Source organism: Malaya genurostris, chromosome 3 (assembly GCF_030247185.1).
Source record: "Malaya genurostris strain Urasoe2022 chromosome 3, Malgen_1.1, whole genome shotgun sequence".
Taxonomy (NCBI): domain Eukaryota; kingdom Metazoa; phylum Arthropoda; class Insecta; order Diptera; family Culicidae; genus Malaya; species Malaya genurostris.
Genome location: NC_080572.1, coordinates 69,663,173 through 69,686,509, shown reverse-complemented (window position 1 = coordinate 69,686,509; position 23,337 = coordinate 69,663,173). Strand labels below are relative to the sequence as shown.

Sequence of the window (23,337 nt, the reverse complement as noted above, 5' to 3'; positions counted from 1 at the left end):
ACGTTCTGATTATTTGATGTCTACTTTATGATTACTTCATGATTACTGGATTATTTCGAAATATTTTCGGATTACTTGGATTACTTTGAAAAAAAAATGATTGCTTTGGAATTCCAAATGTAATTACCGATTACTGGATTACTCGCACAAAATTGGAGTAATCCTGGATTAAGTCTCATCACGATTGTCTTTTGGAAACCCTTGCAACAAACCATCTCTGGACTCCAAGCTTGCCAATTTTCGAAATTTTGGTAATATGCTTCCATATTTGTCAAGTGATCGTTTTATTTTGCTATGTCTTCTTCCCAAAAGGGAGAGAACCACCTCCATTTATCATAAATCAAGAATATTACACTACTGTATGACTTTGCTAATCACGTCAAATTCGCTTCGCAGTAATCTAATACCTAACACAACTCACGGAAATGTAAGTCCGTTGATCACTAATGTGCCGATTCGTTTCTTCTAAACACTAATTTCATCTTCTGAGTCTAATTATGGTTGGATCCGTTTGGCCCGCTCCCGGAACTAGCATCCAGCTTGCAAGACAGTCGAGTGAGACATTAAATACAACGCATGCATTACATTGTTGGTAAAGTGCATTATAGCAAACAAAAAAGAAGATTAGCTAGCTTTTCTGTTTGGCAATCCGATCTCGAGAGCCCGGGCCTGACGCCGGTTATCATCAAGTTCATTGTCTCACGGGGAGGGAAAATTTCGGCTCTAGCTTGTGCGTCGTTTGAATGATCGAACGTTCAAACAGAATATTAGAGGGCAAATATTGGAATACCAACTATGAGTTTACTTGGGTGCTGTTGACGAAATAAGCTTCCAGTAGTTTGTGGCGTCGGGATGTGTATCGGTCTTATCTCGGGTGCTGCTGGAGAAGACCGGCTACAACCGAGATTGAAATTGATAGGATGCTGGTAGGCCGGGTGCAAGATGAGAAGCGTTTTGGATTTCTATACACTGTAATTTATGAGTGACAGTGACAAGATTCGTGTCTCCCTTGAGATAAAGTGCATCTCGGCAATGGTCGGTCGTTAGTATCTGTGAAAGTACGACGGCTATAAAAACGTGGGCGACAATAGCAGTCAACTTTCTTTCGATCTTTGTCCCTTGTCGACGCGTAGTGTTCTGTCCTTATTTGAATCGAACCCACCCAGGGTTATTTAAGTGTGTTTGAGGTGTTGAGCGGAGTGCACCGAATCTTTCTTGTTCTGAGATGGTAAAACCTGGGACGTTTTTCGGAATCAAGAATCATAGAGTGAAAGTTGCTTTTGCGCTTAGAGTGTTGTTCGTTGTGAGTTTAGTGTCGATTTCGCTAATAAACTCGTTGATAACATCATCCGATGGAAAAGCCGTAGCGGAAAAATCGCACCCTCGCCGTCATCTGCTTGAGATTCTGCAGGATCAGGTGGAAGTATTTGAACCTGCGGATATAGAGCTTGTGACTGAAGCATTCACAGAAGGCTCGGTTACTCCGGAAGCGGGTTGGTTTCCTGGTCGAAATTGTACACCAGCAGCGATCTTCGAGTTTCCGTCGGACGGGTTCACTCGTGAGGATCGCCGTCATGGATGGATCGTAATCCACTTACTAATCGCATGCTATTGCTTCTGGCTGCTAGCGACCGTCTGTGATGACTACTTTGTTCCGGCAATTGAGTCGATGTGCAAAAGTAAGTGGATGGAATAGGAAACTCATTCAAGAAAGTTCTCCAGAATTATTTATTTATCAGAGTTACGTGTGAAGGAGGATGTAGCAGGGGCAACTTTCATGGCGGCAGCCTCATCCAGCCCTGAGCTGTTTATCAATTGTGTGGGGACATTCGTAACGAAAGGCGATATAGGAGTAGGTGCCGTAGTAGGATCCGCAGTGTTTAATATTCTAGCCGTACCAGCGGTTTGTGGACTATTCGGAGGACAGGTACGTATACTTCTATTCTAATGTCCCGTATTCACATACGTTGGATAAGAACGTCGTTTCCATGTTGCCCTGGCAAATCATAAATTTTCTTGCAAATTTGTCGGCAAAATTCAATTTTGCGAGCCGTTGCCAAGTAAAAGCCGTTGCTAAGTAAATTTTTGACCTGGGATTTGCCCGAAGTCAGCCTTGACATAGGTTTCATCGTCCATCAGAAGACACCCGTCGTACTTGGTCAGCACCTGGTCATATAGTTTTCGAGCACGAATTTTGACCACACTATTCTGTTTTATAGTCCGATTTGGCTGTTTGCTAGCTCCATACGACTTGATTCCTTCCCGGAGTCGAGTTCTCCTCACGGTACTATGGGCAGCACCGAATTTTCTGGCCAAATCACGATCCGGCAGATTAGGATTCCTCTTAATCGTCTTCAAAATCTTACCACGCAGTTTCCGGTCGACAGCTCCACTCCGACGATTGGCTTGAGGCTTCCGAATCGTCGTCAATGTTTCCTTATACCGTTTGATAACGCGCCATACGGTATTTCTGGGCAATTTCAGCTGTTTAGCTAGCCTAGATGCAATGGATTTTCCAAATAATTGTGCACAATTTTTTACCTTCTTTCGGCTTCCATGTTGACTGTTTACAAAGTACAGTCGATTTGCGGAATGTCAAAAATCATACGTGAAGCTGATAAAATTCCCGACACGTGGGCGCAAAAAAACTTCCGAATCCGTCCAACAGGAGCGCCACGATTCACCGCTCAATTTTCTCGGATATGGATTATTCGATATCAATAATTTTATGCTCGTTAGGTAAGCTTATTTCGTCGGTCGCATCGAAATTCCATGCTTCGTGATGTATTTGAGATTTATTAGGTGATAATATTAGGCCTAGGTGGAGTAATATCATTAAAAACAGCTTATAATATTGATATACTTGCTTCAATGAATAATAATTATAATGATAAGAAAAACCCAATCATAAAGCGTTTTATGCAACTGATTAACATTACCCTATTTAGCTTGAATATCCTACACAGAAGTAACAGGAGTGCAGGATTTTGCTACGCCAATTCAAACACAGATGATGATGTGCTCCTGTTACTTCTAAAAATCATATTCATGTCATACAGCGTTTTATTGGGTTTAATCTAAATAGTGCATGAACATTATCATCAGCATCAACCAGCTGGGAGTAAAACAAAGTCTTTTGCCGTTATCACTATTTGGTGTGGTATATTTTTTACTAATTTTGCATTGCGTATTGCTATTGCGCACTAAGAACTGTAAAATTTACATTATTAATGTGATTGCGATCCAAACTGATTAATTTCATTGAACCTACATCTAGCATTCATTTCCTTTCGTCTAGTATTCATTTTATTGCGAATTAAACAACAGGTGGATCAATTCCAGGAATGAGTAGACGAAAAAGTGACAAAATCAGAATAGGCCTTCTCCGATTTGGATGAAACTTTGCACATGACTTCAGTATGGCAAACCATAAGTTTTGAACTGATGGAGAGGTCAATCTGACTCACGACTGATTTTTAAAAAGGGCGTAGGTATTTTTGCATTTCACAAAAATTGCCTTTTTCAAATCGTTGTAACGCGGAAACCGTTAATTGTACAAAAATGGCGTTCAGGAAGAAGTTGTAGGAAATCGATTGGGCACTCTAAAAAAATATACACTGAAAAAAATTTTGATTTTTTTCTCAATAATTACAAACTAATTCGAAAAAGTTAAATAAAAAAAGCATGGTTTTAATTGTTTTGGATAATTTTTATTAAAACCTACAGATTGAGTTCTGGTAAGCCAGAAATAGTCGAAAACACGTTTTCGTTCGGCACGTCAGAAAAGACATTACACTCCGTTGCAGAACATAAAGTGTTCTGTAAATAGCAGAAACTTTACGTCTGCAGTTCAATTTGAACTGCTCTGCACTGATGAGTCAAAGACGAAACGTAAAAATAATAAAAACGGGTCTGTGCCCTAGCACAAAATTTGGCTAACCCCTAAATGAGATCTAATGGTAAAAAAAATATTTTATCTATTAAAAAAAGGCTCAATCGGCCTTTACGCTTGTACGTGAATTGGCCTGAATAAAAAAAATTTATAAATGTGGGTAATGTCAGAGACATAACTGGATGTCGTGAATACGAAAAAACTGTCACGCTTCCATCACTTTTCCGAATATCAGTTAGTTGATTGATTGTATGAATTGTGCAAGCTTTCTCCTTTTTCACTAATAGAGTTTGAAGCGACGCACCTACATTAAGGTACAGATTAGTTACATTAAACAGCTACTATTCTACAACTATATATTTCAAACTTGAAACAATTCCTTTTTAATTTGCTGTAGTTTATTTTTATTGAAGCTATAAAATTTCGAAGATATCAGATTCTTTTCGAAATTTCAGTAAGAGACAATTGCAATGGCCTGGTCTGAAATGTATCGACGATCTTCGGTATGCAAGAGTAATTTTAATAATAATAATAATAATAATAATAATAATAGTAATAAAAATAAACATAATAATAATAATCATAATAATAATAATAATAATAATAATAATAATAATAATAATAATAATAATAATAATAATAATAATAATAATAATAATAATAATAATAATAATAATAATAATAATAATAATAATAATAATAATAATAATAATAATAATAATATTAATAATAATAGTATTAATAATAATAATAATAATAATAATAATAATAATACAGATTAACCTGTATATATGGCAACCCTGTTTCGCATGGCCCATACTAGTATAAAGATGTGTTCAACATCATCACTTTCGCTTTCGCATTGCCGTTCGTAATTGAATGTGTTAGTGACGGTACAAATAATTTTAATTTCCATCTTGATGAATCTTTTGGTAGGGATTAGGATGATCTTTAGCACTGAAAAGTGCTTTTAATGGGCCTTGCTGGACTTTTTGGCTGCCTTTCTACCGGTTTTCGGTGTCATCGTACTGACGGTGTCTCGTGCATTCAGAGTACTGCTTTAACTGAAATGACGCTATTTCTCACATCACATTTCATTTTATACCTGCTACTGGCAGCGGTGTACGGATAGCCCCTTTTCCAAAATTCCTTTTCCTGTTCGCAGAAGTGAGACGACAGGTCCTCGTGTGTCTTGTTTCGGGAACAGTTGCTCAGCAAATGGTAGGAAAAATGAACCACTCAACTTTTATATGGATGCTCTTGTATAAATGCAAACATCTCTCGTTCTGATTGGCTGGTGCTGTCATAGGTTAAATCAAACAGGTTTTTCAATAGTATACTATTGAAAAACATCAATGTTGTTGCAATACACGTTCAAGTTGAAAATTCGATTCTATTGGTAGTTAGATTATATAAATCCTTCCACAGATCACTGAGCTATGAACTTTCAAAATACGAGAAAGGCAAACGCGCCTTATGAACTATCCTCTTTGATACTCGTTTATACCAAACATTTCAGAAAAGTTTATTTTTGAACTATTTGAGATTATGTCACACAACTGAAAATTTTATCATAAAATTGTGATAATATTTCTGATGGCATGTAGCAAGAATTATGTTGATTCATTAGATACAACATTAGATATTCACGATCAAAAACTTATCACTCTCTCAGAGGGTAAATTTTGAAAAGGCGCCCATAGTAAAGTAAGTCGTATTCACAACAAAAAAAGTAAAATGGCTTATCAGTTCAAAAATAAAAACCATATATTTTATATTTAAACCTAAATATTTGTCAATTCATTAGTTCTGAATCATGTTTCTCTCACTTATGAAAATATTTTCTCAAGCCCTGAACTCAAGTTGTAGATGGAAACGCATGGTATTTAGTTCGAAGGGCAAGTGATATATGATTTTAGAACTAAATACCATGCGTCTCCATCGGGTGGTAACAATTTGATGGAGACGCATGGTTATCCGAATGATTTATTTCGTTAAAGTTATATCTGTCCACATTTTTTTTGTAAATATGAAAAAATACAACGTTATGTACTCATAAATGATATATTTTTGATGTAAAATCCAGAGTGGTACCAAAATTGTAAGTGCGAATAAAAAAGGTAAAAAAATTTTGAACATTTTTTTCACATGAAATGCATTTTGAAAAATTTTGGGAAAAAATCAGAAAGGTTTCCCCTAATTCCTAAAATATTCCTGATTTTTTTCAATTGTTTTGCTAAAGAGGTTTTTTAAAAATTTTAATAAAATGAAAATTAGAAGAACCACCCTAATTCCACCAAAATGGCAGTTAAAAGGTTAAAATTTTGGGAAAATAATCTCCAATATAAACCTTTTCAAACAGCGTATATCAATTTTATTTCTGTTTGGGGACAGTTTTTATATACAAACCCGGCTACACTCTTTATTTATTCAATGCATCAGCTTATATGAAATGTTAGGAAAAAGTTAGTGATGTTCAATTGATTGTTTCCATTCTGTTGAAATTAAATTTCTTTTGATTTTAATAAGACTTCGTAACATTGGGAAATTTAATATAAGTGTCATATAGATGAGTTTTGTAATTAAAGTGACATTATTTAAAACTATTCGAAATTATTTGATATAAATGAAACTAAAGCTGTTGATGTTTGATCTATTTTTGTAGCACTCTGTAACAGAATATAACACTCATTAACAGTTCATGTATAATCACGGGCATCGCAGTTTTTAATTATAATCATGAATATTCATCGCAGCAATATATCTTACATACATAGTTATTACCTAGTATAGGAATAATTTCCGGATTCTCTGTTTAGTAATACAAACTAATTATCAATTATGTTACTATCCCAGGTCGTTCAACTGAAATGGTGGCCTGTCACACGAGACTCGATGATGTACGGCATGGCCGTTATCGGCCTGATCACCGTGCTCTTCGACGGGAAGGTGATGTGGTACGAGGCGCTTATCTTGGTTTCAGCCTACATTTTCTACATTACCGGTAAGTTCTACCATGTGTGTGTCAATTGACTATGATAAAACATTCGTGCGCGTGAAATTTTATCTTATGACGAAGCTAGTGTCTAAAACTATAATAACATCACCACGACTTGAGCACGGATTGTAATCGTGAAAAACAAAAGCTGTAATCGCTTTTACAGATCAGTCATTACTCGTTCAAAAGTGTGTGTCTTTCGTTATCTCAACATGGATGATTCCATCGAAAGAATCGTTCGTAATTCGTGCGCAATAACAAACGACTGTTAATTCAGTGCCGTGCTGTTTTTTGTGCCACATGGGATATTACAAGATGTTTGCCAGACGAATTCGAATGACTTGTAGAAAGCCAAAATATTATCCAAGATCCATGTGGGTTATAGATCTTAAATTACGATAAGTATACTATAGGAGCAATGAACTTGAATTTTACCTACTCCAGGCAAAGTCATTAAATTTATTGCACTGTCGTTCTACTATCTTGTTTTTTTGTTTGACCAATGCAATTCGGTGTGTTTGAATTGGGACGATGCAAATCTTGCGCTTAAGACAACAATACAGAATGAGTTCCTCATATAGATAGGATACGAATGCAAACAAAATGAACGTGAAAGAAAAATCTGTTTACTGTACTGTACAGTACTTTCACCAGGAAACATTTAGTGATGGCAAAATGAAAACGAAAGTAGGAAATTAGAAATTGCACAGTAACAAATTGTCAATTGTCTGTGACTCAATTTATAGCTGAATTTTACAGGAATGGCTTAAATCTGCGTCAAACATACTTCACTCCTTCACAAAGGAAAGTAGCATAACTCAATAAGTTGTGTGACTAACTAACAAAAACACTCCCAAAAATATATGGTCTTAGTCATCAATGTAATGTCTTTCAAGAGCAACATAATCATTTCAATTCTTTTTTATCTTCTTGATGCCGTGCTTGTCAATGGATTTGTAGTTTGTCTCTAAATAGGCTTCACATTCAGCAATTGCTTCATCATTTGAGTTGAATTTCTTACCGGCGAGCATTTTTTTAGATCAGCAAATAACCTGTAGACACTGGGGCCAGATCTAGACTTTGCGATAGATGAGGAAGCAATTCGTATTGTCTTGGTGAAATGGTGTCTTTTTTTCTTCGACATTTGAGTTCGTTTTTCCTAGATTTTTGCGTTCAAACGATCTTGGTCGATTCGCTATTGGTTCTTTTTCTTTTCTCAAGATAGTCGATGTAGATTATACCATGTGTATTCCAAAATACTGAAACCATAATCTTTCCAGCTGACTGTTGTACCTTTGGATACTTCGGACCTGGTTCACCGACTGCAGGTTTGCTGAGATGAGAATTGTTTTGATTCCGAAGTGAAGTGATGGATCCATGTTTCATCCATTGGCACATATTGGCATAATCTGATTTAAAACTTGTAAACATGGTCAAATACTGCTCTGAATCATCAACACGTTGTTGGTTTTGATCAGCTGTGAGTAAACGCGGCACCCACTTTGAGAAGAGATTTCCCATGATCAAACGTTCATGCTTAATTATAAATAACACTGCCCTCTAATATCGTTACGGCCTCAGCTATCTTACGCGATTTCAATTTAAGAATAGATAACCCCAATTTGTTGACTTTTTTTCGTTGTTTTTTTTTTGAGTAAACACCTCAATTGGACGATCAGAATGCTCACCATCATCGTTTAGCAAACCAAGAAAAGAAGGTTCTTTTCGATGGAGCAGAGTCCGGCTAATACTTTGAAGCCGTTGCTGTATACAGTATTTCTTTCATCAAGAAGCAATGATAAATGACAACACGAAATTGTTTTGAAAATGATAAATGTAGTTTCTCTTAAATGGCTGTTTTGTGACTAATCGAAGTGTCATGAAATTTTACACATAGTTCTTTGAAACATCATATGGATTTGACAATGATCGCACCATCTGTGTGTCAGTCACTGAAACGGAGTGATGAGTTAAACCCAAATGTTTTAATACGTAAAAATAAATCAAAATACATTAGTATTGTGTTATATCCAATGTAAAAATGTGTCATTTTTTGAATCTTGAATAAGTCGGTCCAAAGTACATACAACTGAAGAAAAAATTTAACCTGCCAACTAAATGATAAAAACCTGTTTTAATCCACCTAGTGGTGTAATGATGCCTTTTTCATATATAATACTATTCTATTCAAAATGTTTCTCTTCGATTTTTGAAAAAAACCAAGGGATTGTTTGTGTATGAATATGACATAGATAATGAAACAGTTCTCTGATCGGTTAGGCTATCTATTAGAAAACGAAGTGGGTTCACTATTATATGTACTTCCAGCACTGGAACTCGAGAACCGGTACAATCGAAGTCGGTTCGTATGACTACCAAAATGACCTACAACTCTACTAGTTTTTATTCGAATTTTTAAGACTTCATAAGAATTTGCCATCGCACTCTAAACGACGATTTGAATTTTTGTTGTATCCGAAAATATACCATAACCACCATACCATAAGACTTTTCATTTGACCCTAAGATTGTGATTAACGGTTTTGAGTCTAGTTTAGAAAATTTCTTACGGTTTTTATTTCGCCGTTTTAAGTGACGGTGTACAATATTGGACACACTTTACCCTATAACTCCGGAAGCGGTAGTCGGATCCGAATGAAATTAAGGAATTCCGTATGGGACCGCAAGACCTTTCATTTGAATTTATGTTTGTGGAAATCGGTCAAACCATTGCTGAGAAAAGTGAGTGAGATCCATTTCATAATATATGTCCACTATTTCCGGTACTTCCGGATTCGGAGACCGGGAACCAAGATAGCCGGAATCGGTTTGTTTAGTTGTCTACTTATAATGGCTATCGATTTGTGTAGTTTGAAGAAAAGTTTAGAAATTTTTTCACGGTTTTTGTTTGACCGGTTTAAGTGACGGTGTACAATATTGAATACACTTTACCCTATAGCTCCGGAACCGGAAGTCGGATTTGGAGGATATTCAGGAATTACGTATGGGACCGTAAGACCTTTTATTTGATTTTAAGTTTATCAAAACCGATTCAGCCAAATACAGATATTGCTCAGCTCGATGAACTGAGTCGAATGGTGTATGACCTTTCTATACGAGAAAGGCAAAAATCTTGGAACCAAAAATTAACATTGTCGTCGCAAGATCGAGGTTATTTTGTTTTTCTATTGAAGTAATAAAATATTTTTGATGAAGTTTGGATGGAGGTCCCAGAAATCACTCATTTTACTTAAAGACTGTCCCAGAAAGTATTGACACATTTTGATTTCGCTGTAAATAATTCACAAGTGCTAGATATTCAAATTTTATTCGATTCAATTCACTGATAATATCAGACTACAACAACAGAATATTAGTCTCAACATTTGCTACTTAGCTATTGTAGACTAGCTGGCGCACCTTCTTGCGAACGTTCCTCATTCAATTCCGTACACACTTCTTGGCGACAAGTTTTGACACTTTTTTCCAATCTTTTTCGAACTGTTGAATGGTTTCGGCTGCCGAGACATGTTTCCTAAGATGTGCCTTCGTTAATGCCCAAAATTCCTCAATTGGTCGAAGTTGTGGGCAATTTGGTGGAAGTTGTGGGCGATTCATGTCTTTTGGGACGAAAGTGACATCTTTGGTAGTTAGTATACCATTCTACCGTTGAATTCGAGTAGTGGCAAGAAGCAAGATCTAGCCAGAAGACAACAGGATCCTTGTGGCTTCGAATCATGGGTAGAAGTCGTTTTTGTAAACATTTCTTGATGTATATTTCGCTGTTCATTGAAGCAGTGGTGATGAAGGGTTTCGAAATCTTACCGCAGCTACAAATTGCTTGCCAGACTATAGCTTTCTTTGCCAAATTTTTCGACTTCAATCGATGTCTCGGACTGATTTAACCCTTCTCGCACCGTACAATATTGTGGCAAGGATTTGTAATCGAGTTTCAGGTTGTTTTCGTCGTCCATGATTATGCAGTTCATATTTCCAGCACGAATAGTATTGTACAGCTTTCCAGGGTTGGTCTGTTCGATGCTTCTTGTTTCGGATTACGTTTTGGTTGTTTCTGTTTTTTATAGGTTCGAAGATTCAAACGTTCTTTAGCACGAAGAATATTTGACTTCGAAGTGCCCACTTTTTTGGCCACATCCCGAACTGAAACCTCCTTCTTTTGCTCAAACGTCTTCAGTATACGTTTATCCAACTGAGGGTTAGCAGAACCTTTTTTCGACCCGTTTTCGGTTTATCCTCAAAGGTGTTATCCTCGCCGAACTTCCTGATTACATTTCGCACGGTCTTTTCACTCACTCTTTCCATTTTTGCTATCTTTCTCAGTGACAGTCCGCGTTCTGTGCACCATTTGTACACAATTTTTCGACGTTGTTCTGCGGAAAGTCCACGCTTTTCGAAACAAACCAATGAAAAAGAATAGACAACTGCACAAGTGGTTAGAGAACATTGCCGTTTCAACCTTCCGAGTGAACGGACGTGCTTTGTGTTTACTGCGAAAGCGTTGAAAACCAGTGCCGTGTGTGATAAAGTGACCGGACGATCAAAACTAGATCGCTATTGTGTAATAGACAATAGTGCTTTTTCCTGTGAGAGGTTTTATGCACATTATATACTGAAGCAGTGTATTGTTGTGAGCGGACGATCGAAACAGTACCGTTAGCCGGTGATTGTTCGATCGATCAAAACAGGCCCAGCGGTGTACGTGATATCACTGTGCGGATTGAAAAAGAGTGTGCTTTTTCCTCTCGGAGGTTTTTTGCACACCATCGCAGCGGCGATACGCCGATCGACGAGGGCTAGGCCTTGGTGGCCCCCGTTGGATTTAAGTTAAGTATCATTATTTAGTTTTTTTTTCCTTCCTGCATTCGACTGTTCTATTTCTCCCCGATTCACTTATTTCTGTGCGGAGGTAGCTCCGCAACATGTCTAGTCTAAATTCTGACCCCCCCGTTCCCGATGATCAAATGGAGACTTCCCTTGACTATAAAAAGTCTCGCATAAAGAGCTATCCGGATGGGCTCGCACTACCGGCCGGTCCTTATGCGGTCTATTTCCGGACCAAATCGAAAGAAAAAAAATTAAATATTTTAAAAATATCGCGGGACCTGTCCTCGCGATACAATACTATAAAAAGTTTTGATAAGATACGTCCAGACAAGCTCTGGGTCCTGTTTACCAGTTCAAAACAGGCTAATGAGCTCGTTCAAAATGATCCTTTTACGCGGGAGTACCGCGTCTACGTGCCAGCTCGCGAAGTAGAAATCGACGGTGTGGTCACCGATTCGAGTTTGACTTGCGAGGACGTTCTTAAGTACGGGGCGGGTTGTTTTAAAGACCCCTCACTTAAGAATGTCAAGATACTGGATTGCAAGCGATTGCATTCAGTATCGATCGCCGGGGATGGAACAAAGTCCTATCCCCAATCAAACTCTTATCGTGTGACCTTCGCCGGTTCTGCTTTGCCCAACTACATCCTCTTGGACCGGGTTCGTTTGCCTGTTCGCCTATTCGTACCCCGAGTAATGAACTGTACTAATTGCAAACAACTGGGGCATACAGCTACCCATTGCAGCAATAAGCCACGTTGTGCTAACTGTGGGGAAGCTCATGCGGACGGCTCTTGCGGTAAGGATGCTGAAAAGTGTCTCTACTGTAAGGAGGGTCCGCATGACCTCTCTGATTGTCCCGCTTACAAACTGCGAGGTGATCGAATGAAGCGTTCCCTAAAGGAGCACTCCAAGCGTTCTTTCGCAGAGATGCTTAAAAGTGCCACCCCTCCTAAACAGACAACGAACCCATATGCCTGCTTGTCAACTGACGAGAGCGATTCTGACGACCCTTTGGAAGGTCCATCTTCGGCGGTCCCTCATAACTGTAGGAAAAGAATAAATAAATCCTCTCATAAGCTACCTAGTAAGGGTTCGAAGGTGTCTTCCGAAGGGCTTCGAAAAGTTACAGCTAACGGGAATCGGGACACAACACCGAAGCAAAAAGCTCCTGGTCTCGGAAAACTCAATTCCGAGATGGAATTCCCACGACTTCCCGGGACTACAAAATCCCCAAGCGTCCCAGAAAATCTACCAGAGAACCAACTAGGTGCTGGACTTATCAAGTTCTCTGATGTTGTGGACTGGATTTTTACAACTTTCAATATTTCAGACCCTCTTAGAAGCATTTTAATTGCTTTCATGCCAACAGTAAAAACATATTTGAAGCAGTTGACTGCAAATTGGCCCCTTCTCTCAGCGATTGTATCCTTCGATGGCTAAATCATCCACCGAGGTCACGGATCTAATCACTGTTTTACAGTGGAATTGCAGAAGTATCATCCCAAAAATAGATTCTTTTAAATTTCTAGTAAATAATCTGAAATGTGACGCATTTGCATTGTGCGAAACTTGGCTAACTTCTGAAATATCCTTAAACTTCCACGATTTTAACATTATTCGCCTGGATCGAGATGATCCCTATGGAGGAGTACTTTTAGGGATCAAAAAGTGCTATTCTTTTTATCGAATTAACCTTCCCTCGATACCAGGTATTGAAGTTGTCGCATGTCATGTTACAATCAAAGGTAAGGACCTTTGTATTGCTTCCATCTACATTCCCCCTAGAGCCTTGGTTGGGCATCGGCGGCTCAGTAATATCATAGAGCTCCTTCCCGCACCGACGTTGGTTTTAGGAGACTTTAACTCACACGGTACGGGATGGGGCTGTCTTCACGACGATAACAGATCAGCTATGATCCATGATATTTGCGACAACTTCAATATGACAATCTTGAATACGGGAGAAATGACACGGATTCCTGCACCACCAGCAAGACCAAGTGCGCTGGACTTATCACTTTGCTCGACATCGCTACGGTTGAATTGCACGTGGGAGGTAATTCCTGATCCCCACGGTAGCGATCATCTACCGATCGTAATATCAATCACCAGCGGCTTAAAACCATCGAAGACAATCAATGTTTCGTATGACCTCACACGAAATATTGATTGGAATAGCTATGCGACCTCGATATCTGAGAAACTTGAAAGAACTCAACAACTTCCTCCGGAGGAAGAGTACACGTTTTTGGCTGGCTTGATTCTCGATACTGCGATTCAAGCTCAGACGAAACGTGTACCCGGCGCAAAAACTAACATCCGTCCTCCCAACCCGTGGTGAGACAAATAGTGCACAAATTTAAACGCGGAGAGAGCCTCCGCGTATAAAATATTTAGAAAAAATGGAACACCTGATAATTACCGAAATTACGCGGCGTTAGATGCTAAAACTAAGAACTTGATTAGAGCCAAGAAACGCGGTTACTGGCGTCGGTTTATAGACGGCTTAACGAAAGAAACATCTATGAGCACTCTTTGGAACATAGCCCGACGAATGCGCAATCATAACACCACGAATGAAAGCGAGGAATACTCCAACCGCTGGATATTCGATTTCACTAAAAAAGTATGCCCAGACTCTGTTCCGGAACAGAAGATCACCCGCGCCGCGACACCAAATACAAACGAATCACCGTTTTCGATGGTAGAGCTTTCACTTGCACTTTTGTCATGTAACAATAAAGCCCCGGGATTAGACAGAATAAAATTCAACTTGTTGAAAAATCTGCCTGACCCCGCCAAAAGGCGCTTGCTGAATTTATTCAACAAGTTCCTCACGGGTAATATTGTCCCACACGACTGGAGACAAGTCAGAGTTATCGCCATTCAAAAACCAGGGAAACCAGCCTCCGATCACAATTCGTATCGGCCGATTGCTATGCTTTCCTGTATCCGGAAATTGTTCGAAAAAATGATTCTGTTTCGTCTAGACAATTGGGTCGAAACTAGTGGTTTACTTTCAGATACACAATTTGGTTTCCGCAGGGGCAAAGGAACGAACGATTGTCTTGCGTTGCTCTCAACAGAAATTCAAATGGCATTTGCTCGTAAAGAACAAATGGCGTCAGTTTTCCTAGACATAAGGGGGCTTTTGACTCAGTTTCTAAAAATATCCTATCTGAGAAGCTGCATCAGCATGGTCTTTCGCCAGTTTTGAACAACTTTTTACATAATCTATTGTCTGAGAAACACATGTACTTCGCGCATGGTGATTTGTCGACAATACGATTCAGCTACATGGGTCTTCCTCAGGGCTCAAGCTTAAGCCCCCTTTTATACAATTTTTACGTAAGTAATATCGATGAATGTATCAACACATCTTGCACGCTAAGACAACTTGCCGACGACAGCGTTGTGTCTATTATAGGACCCAAAGCTGCCGATCTCCAAGGACCATTACAAGATACTCTCGACAACTTATCATCATGGGCTCTTCAAATGGGTATCGAGTTCTCTACGGAGAAAACTGAGCTGGTTGTATTTTCGAGGAAGCGAGAACCAGCACAATTACAGCTTCAACTAGGGGGTGAAACCATAGCTCAGGCCTTCACATTTAAATATCTCGGGGTCTGGTTCGACTCCAAAGGCACCTGGGGATGTCACATTACGTATCTGAAACAAAAATGCCAGCAGAGAATCAACTTTCTTCGTACAATAACCGGATCATGGTGGGGTGCCCACCCAGGAGACCTGATCAGGTTGTATCAAACAACGATATTGTCCGTGATGGAATACGGATGCTTCTGCTTCCGATCAGTGGCGAACACTCATTTCATCAAGCTGGAAAGAATTCAGTATCGTTGTTTGCGTATTGCCTTGGGTTGCATGCAATCGACTCATACGATGAGCCTCGAAGTGCTGGCGGGCGTTCTTCCACTGAAAAACCGGTTCTGGGATCTCTCATATCGTTTGCTCATTCGATGCGACATTTTGAATCCTCTGGTGATTGAAAACTTCGAAAGGTTAGTTGAGCTTAACTCTCAAACCCGTTTTATGTCCTTGTATTTTGATTACTTGGCTCAGAATATTAATCCTTCTTCGTTTGTTTCCAACCGTGCTCATTTCTTGGATACTTCTGATTCTACTGTGTTTTTCGACACATCCATGAGAGAAGAAATTCGTGGAATTCCGGATCACGTGCGCCCTCAAGTGGCCCCAAATATTTTTTATAATAAATTTAGAACAGTCAACTGTGAAAAGGTGTTTTACACTGACGGATCAAACATCAACGAGTCCACAGGCTTCGGCATCTTCAATCAAAACATCACCGCTTCTTACAAACTCAGTGATCCGGCTTCAGTTTACGTCGCAGAATTAGCTGCTATTCAGTACACCCTCGAGATCATTGAAACCATGCCCAAAGACCATTACTTCATTGTCACGGACAGTCTAAGTTCAATAGAAGCTCTCCGGGCAATGAAGCCAGGAAAGTATCCCCCATATTTCCTGGGGAAAATACGGGAACATTTGAGAACTTTATCTGAACGGTCTTATTTAATATCGTTAGTCTGGGTCCCTTCGCATTGTTCCATTCCGGGCAATGAAAAGGCAGACTTATTGGCTAAAGTGGGCGCATTGGAAGGTGATATTTATGAAAGACCAATCTGCTTCAATGAATTTTTCAGTATTTCTCGTCAGAAAACTCTCGAAAGTTGGCAAACTTCATGGACGAATGACGAACTGGGACGATGGCTACACTCCATTATCCCTAAGGTATCGACGAAACCTTGGTTCAAGGGGATGAACATGAGTCGTGATTTCATTCGCGTTATGTCACGGCTCATGTCAAATCACTATACATTCAACACACATCTCCGGCGTATCGGGATCGTGGAGAACGGGCTCTGCACCTGTGGCGACGGTTATCAGGACATCGAGCATGTCGTGTGGTCGTGCGTAGAGTATCGTGACGCCAGGTCGAAGCTACTGGAATCCCTCAGGGCCCGAGGTAGACCGCCTGAGGTGCCGGTTCGGGATGTGTTGGCGAGTCGGGATAGTTCATATATGCTTCTCATATACCAGTACCTTAAACACATTGATATACAAGTGTAATGTGTTATTCCTCGCTCAGAAAATATAATCTCCACCTATAGGTTCGACACTAACATCCGCCCGATTCTCTCGATCCCCGTCCCTGTTCACCATCTTCATTGGAATTAACAAGATCTTTTTTTTTTTGTCACTAACTTTTTCGTTCCCCTTTCCCTGTTTTTTCACCAACTCGATGGCAACTAATTAGATCTCTGTCGTTTTCAAACATTTTGTTCCCACACCCCTTTTTTACCCCGTTTCCCACAATATTTACTTCTTTTTTTCATTCTCTTCCGTAACATCACCATCACCGGAAGACCGCTCCAGTCAATGACCAGCATGCGGGCCACCCGCCGGGCCTTCGTAGCCTGGGGGTGTTTCCCGCGGACCCACACGGACCGAAGAATGCGGCCAACATAGAAAATTACCATCGCCATCTGGAATCATCTCATCCTAAATTCAATTCACCGGCCACTACCGATCGCCAGATACTATATTACATAATGATACTACTCTAGTTTTAAGTTAGACGATAATTAAGATTAGTAAATACCCTTGGCATCTTAGAGCTTAAGCAGTGTGCCTTAATATTATATTATATTATTGAATAAAAAAAAAAAAAAAGTGGTTAGAGAAGAGTGTAAACAACAGGACGCAGTCATAAAAATTGACAGATTCTGAACCATTGCGAAATGGTAGCGGTTTTTGGTTGCGTCCATATTTTCTGGGACAGTGATGATGTTTTTTCTTATATTACTCATATTTCAATAAATATTACTAAAGGGTTCTCTAAAAAATTTTCCATTCTATCGAGAATATAAACAAGAAAGTTCATTTGGGTATAAAATAGTGTAACCTTTTTAATTTATATATTCAGCCAAATTTAGATTTTTTTTTTGTTTTTCGCATTGTCGCTTTTAAACGACCCAAAGTGGTTCGAATAAATTAAAACGTGGACATAAATCAGTAGCTGCAAAACCGTTCTTTTAATGCATATAGTTGCTTTTAAGAAATTATTTTCAAATATATACCGCGTAATTTGAATATATCCCTAATTGTTCATGGCCTACTTTGACAAAAAATATGGCCATAACTTTTTTTCTAAATAGATAGAAAAAAAATTTTTCTGCAAAGTTTTAGAACTATTGAAAATAATTTACTTTGTCAAATATACCAAAAGTCTAGGTCTCACCGTTTCGGATTTACAAAGCGTTTTTATGGCAACCCCCTTAAAATCAGTGTTTTATTCATAACTTGTTTCGAGTTATTTTTTATACATAATTTGTTTGGAATAATTGAAGAAAATAAAATATCTCATATTTTTGTTGAAGGTAGTGCATAGGCTTGTTGTTTCCTGGCAAAGTTATACAACATTTTACCTTTTGTTTACCTATGATAAAACTTTCACCGATGCAAACTATGCAACTTTATGCAGCTGATTTTACAAAATTTATAGGAAAAGATATACCCAATACTATAAAAAATCTAAGTGGAACTCGATGGAACTTTTTTTAGGACTTTTCATAGTTAGTTTTAGTTATTGAATTAAGACAACCTGCTTTAAACTAATCATAACTTGTTTAAAGTTAATTTTTTTATACATACTTGGGTTGGAATAATTGTAGAAAATATAAAATCCCATAATTTTGTAGAAGGTAATGCATAGGTTTATTCTTTTCTGGAAAAGTTATACATCATTTTATCTATTTTTACCTAGGAAACCGTGTACCGAAGCGAAATATGCAACTTATTGCAGCAAACTTTTATAATACTGATAGGAAAATATATTCCTAATCCAATTTATTTTCCAATGAGAATATCCTGAGTATTCATTTTCACTATGGCCATGCTGAAACCACGAATGGTTAAGAAACGGAGAGTGTCACGCGTCTGCTATTTCTTTAACTCACTTTTACAATAAGCGTAGAGATTGGCAATTCGCTCCTGAGCTATTCTAGTGAATCGAATCTTTAAAGAGAGCGGATAGCTCTTTTTAAAAGAGCCTCAGCTCACTAGTTCACCACACTGGTAAGCAGGGATGCCAGGTTCACAGATTAATTTGTGTTTCATAGATTTTCAACCTTTTGCACAGATTTAAAAAATGGCACAGATTTTCACAGATTTCTGAAAGTGGTCACAGATTTACACAGATTCTGAAATCGATCACAGATTTTTAAAATTGATCACAGTTTAGCACCAAAATTTTAGAGCGGTAGGAAATAATGAGACCTTTTTTTGCTATAGAAACGGGGAAACGTCCACAGATTTTGCACAGACAGGTTTTTGGCTTGATCACATATTTTTTAAAAAATGACCTGACATCCCAGCTAGTAAGGTGGAAACAAGCTTCGGCTCTTAAAGAGCGAGTTATAAATGAGAAGAAATGTGTGCATGAGTTTTTGTTCATTATTCCAAATTTGCATCTATCCCTCTTTAACAGATTGAATGAGCCGTTGTCAATAAGAAATCTTACCTTTCACTCAGTAGGCTGAGGTACATTCAAGGATGCCACTTTTGCAGATATTCTCAAATGTGACATAATAATAATTCTCAGACAAGTTAGTTCGCATAGCATTGTTCTTTGTGCATCAATGATTTCGATTATGCATATGAAAGAAAAACGAAGTAAGAAAAACGGCACAAAAAACGGCGCTCAAAACAAACCTTCAGTTCAATCTAAATGAGTTGATGAGCTGACACATTGAATCGATTCCCTTTAGTGAGCTGATCGGTTCGGAGCTGCTCACCGGTATGAGCTGTTTCGCACATCTCTAAGATTGATGTCAGAGTGAGCGCGGAACGTGGACCGAAGCGAAGCGATTCAATGCGATGTACTGTTTTCGCATCGCATTCACTCTGACAGGTTTGCTTAGATCAAATGCAACTAGCTCGCACGTGCGTCTCGACGCATCGCGTGACGCTTTCACTTTGACATCAACCTAAGTGAGCGTCGCACGATCACCATATCATCTTAAAAAACGTATTGCCTCGAGATAACTCAATTTATTTACACGTTTAAAAATAAAATCTCTTCGTTATTTGTTATTTGTTCCTCGTATTTTGTTTGGAAAACATTTTTCCATTTTTTTTAAAATATGTGTTGAACTTTTGATAAGTTTTCGGATTTTCAATATTTGAAACTAACTTTGAAAAGGCCTAAAAAAATTGCATCGAGTTCCATTTAGATTTTTTCTAGTTGTCAAAAAGTAAACATAATAAAAATCACAACAATTTGCTTATGTTGCGCGAGCAAGCATGAGCTTGTTTATGCGTGTTTACGCGCACTTTGTAGTAGATACTTAGGTAATAGAAGTAGATTCTACGTAGATAAATCAAATAACAAAGTGTTTTTGAAATAAAGTGAATATATCTCAAAAAATAGTTTTTCACATTAATTATATCTTCAGCGAAAATACTTCAAATGTTTTTTTCTTCAAAATGAGATAGAAAAAAAATATTGTGTGTGGAAAAAAGTTATTTTTATTCAAAATTGGTATTACCCCCTTAACAAAACTTAAGGTGCCACTTTCAAAAGAAGCGTAATATAATCTTGTAAAACTTCTTCGAAGACACGTTAGCTTTTTTAAATCAATGAAAGTCAGTACAGACTTTTACCCGTCTTTTTCCAGTTTTGGACCACTGTGCAAGGGTTTAAAAGTTTAAGCCCTCCCTCATCACTTTGTAATCCCGGAACCGGAAGTTGGATCTGGATAAAATTCACGATTTTTATATATAACTATACTGCCGTTCTACGCATAATTGTCACATATTTAGGAATTTCCATGGAATATGGAACAATAATGTCTGCGAAATCGGAGTGAGCTATATTTTAGAATGTTGAATCACTTTTTAAGGTACTTCTAAGACCAGACACTGAGGACCGGTATAACTGAAAAGAGATCGAAGAAATTTATGATCTTTTTTCAATGAACTGGCAGCTCTTTACATGGTCATTCTTGAAAAAAAAAACACATTAAAATCTACATGTTTACACTAATCATCATATTATTTTAGCACCGGAAGACCCATTGAGCCTCCCTTCCAGGCACTCGTACCGCTTCGAAGCACGACTTAAGTCCATTGTTGTCCATCTCATTTTGATCTCTGCTAAACATGAACTCGAAGTGCACTTGCGTTAGTCCTTTTCGTCTTAAATAAGTATGTGCGGGATCCAGCGACAGAATATCTTTCTCATCTGCAGAATCCTGCCCAACTATGGTCAGCTCGCTCACTTTCTCTTTCCGGTCATGCAGTACAATTTAGTGTCTTATGATTATTGTTGTTTCTTTTGACCCGGTTTTAACCTCCATTTCATTTAGTTTTGACACTGTTCGCATCATATCAAAAACCCCCTCGGGCCCCCCTTTGGTTACGTGCCTGGTTAAACATATACAGCAGACCCGTTAACAGAGTCAAGAAAAATGTCATCCTAAACCTTCATGTTACGCAAAGAGCATTCGTAATCAATTTATTTCACCAAATTTTCCAGCAATGTACTGCAATGACTCCATAAACCGCTTCATGTCACGAGCATTTCGGCGAAAATCCTGCGTTCGACCGTACACGGAGGTTACTGAAATCTCCCCGCTGCTGTCCAACGAACAGAATGGTGCCAATGGTATAAAATGCAATATTTATTCGTAATTGTAGTTGTACAATAAGCAATATTCTTTAAAGGTACTTTGAAAAATGGTCAAGCTAGACAATCCTGTGATAGCGATGCTAGTGAAGATAGCTTCGAAGAATTCGGTTTGTATAATCAATCTTTTCCGTTGCGATATGCGAATGACGAATTACTATTCCACAGAACTGGCATCAACCCCCTGGAATCGTCGCGACGAGAATACGCTGGTTTATTTGTGTCGCTGGCCCATCACATTTATCCTGTGGGCGACCATCCCAGACTGCCGTCGGTATCCAAAATTACACATTTTAACGTTTTTCGCTTGCATTTTTTGGATCGGTATCACGTCCTACTTCGTAGCATTCCTGATCACTGTAGTTGGTATGATGTGGACTAGACTCTTCTTGGGTCATCAATCAGCTAACCGTTTACCGTATTTCCTCAGGTGACACTATTGACATTCCTGACTCTGTGATGGGACTTACGTTCCTAGCGGCCGGTACGAGCGTTCCGGAAGCAGTATCCAGTATTATCGTCACCAATCAGGGCCACGGTGAAATGGGTGTCAGTAACTCTCTTGGATCCAACACTTTCGACATTCTACTATGTCTCGGTCTGCCATGGTTGATTAAATCGCTTGGCTTCCCTGCCGTTCCAGGAAACCGATGGGTGAGAGAGATAGTAAATTTTATTCGCTTATTCAACAACTGAAGCATCTTTATTTTTACTTGAAGGTTTCACTAAACTCGTCTGGTCTTACTTACTCAGCGATATCGCTGCTATCGACCCTGTGTGGATTGTACATCGCCTTCTGGACCAACCATTTCAAGTTAGACTGGAAGGTTGGGCTCACGTGTCTGATGATGTATGTGGCCTTTCTGACGGTGTCCAGCTTGATCGAGCTGAATGTGTTTTTCCAGGTCAATCTACCAACCTGTATGCATTGATTGCTCATGTAGTTGCACCAACGAAAAATTTGTTAGATTACGGTGTGCTATATTATAATTGTATTAGTGATGTAAGATTAAAGTGTGAATTGTGTACCAGAATACTTTGTAAGTTAAACAAAAATATACTCAACTATTTCAAGCTTATAGTACACTCCATTCGAGTTTAGAAAAAGTTTGTCGTATTCTCTAAGCCCACTAGGAAACTCCGAGTGTGAAAAGGATTCAGCGTAGGGAAAAGTATTATGAAGCGTTCCTGCTGGCCAGAACGCCCCCTTCTTTTTTTAACAATTCAAGACTCTTATAAACCAAAGTTTTATCACTAACACTATCTTTTCGTAAGGTTTTTCTGCTATGCAAGTTTGGCAGTTGTCGTTTGATGGGAAATATGAAAAAAATTGAAAATATCATTAGGCAGTTTTTCGATGTAAGATTTTTCTGCGACTAAATAAGCATTTTAACCATGTAAAACGTCTAATGGTCGGTTGATAGTTAGTAATTAAATTTTAGCAATGTTAATTCCTCTATTTAAATTATAAAAATCAAGAGAAACAAAGTCATTTCTTTGATATTCGAATTTTCTCATAACAATCACTCAACGGAAATTATGTCCCACCTTCGATTCAATAGTATGCTTCGAGTTAAAATATTGTTTTAAAGATTTATAACGATTATAAAAAAACGTAGCGTTGGGAGGATGAAAAATGTTAGTTTTCAATTGTAATTAATTGATTATGCAATTGATTTCTGATGCAAAGAATATCTTCTTTATCTGCTTTTCTTCTTTATCGACATTTCAAGGGGCATATTGCATACCACTGATTTGTTGTGAGGCATATTATACGGTTGCTGGAGCATTACGCCTACAGCAAGCGAAAATACTGAGAAAGTAGTCGTTTTGGACAACGTGTTTGTAGGGTAAAGTGTTATAATATGTC

The 23,337-nt window shown here is 38.4% G+C and overlaps 1 protein-coding gene across 1 annotated transcript; it reads left to right on the top strand.

Moving 5' to 3' along the window:
• The first annotated feature begins 1,091 nt into the window (after positions 1-1,091).
• On the top strand, positions 1,092-22,558 carry LOC131436533 (sodium/potassium/calcium exchanger 3-like). The gene is made up of 8 exons (XM_058605286.1): positions 1,092-1,679; positions 1,740-1,927; positions 6,749-6,896; positions 21,318-21,446; positions 21,506-21,577; positions 21,636-21,833; positions 21,898-22,121; positions 22,187-22,558. The coding sequence occupies exons 1-8, from the start codon at positions 1,226-1,228 to the stop codon at positions 22,397-22,399; spliced, it is 1,626 nt and encodes a 541-aa protein (XP_058461269.1). The 5' UTR covers positions 1,092-1,225; the 3' UTR covers positions 22,400-22,558.
• The last annotated feature ends 779 nt before the right edge of the window (positions 22,559-23,337 follow it).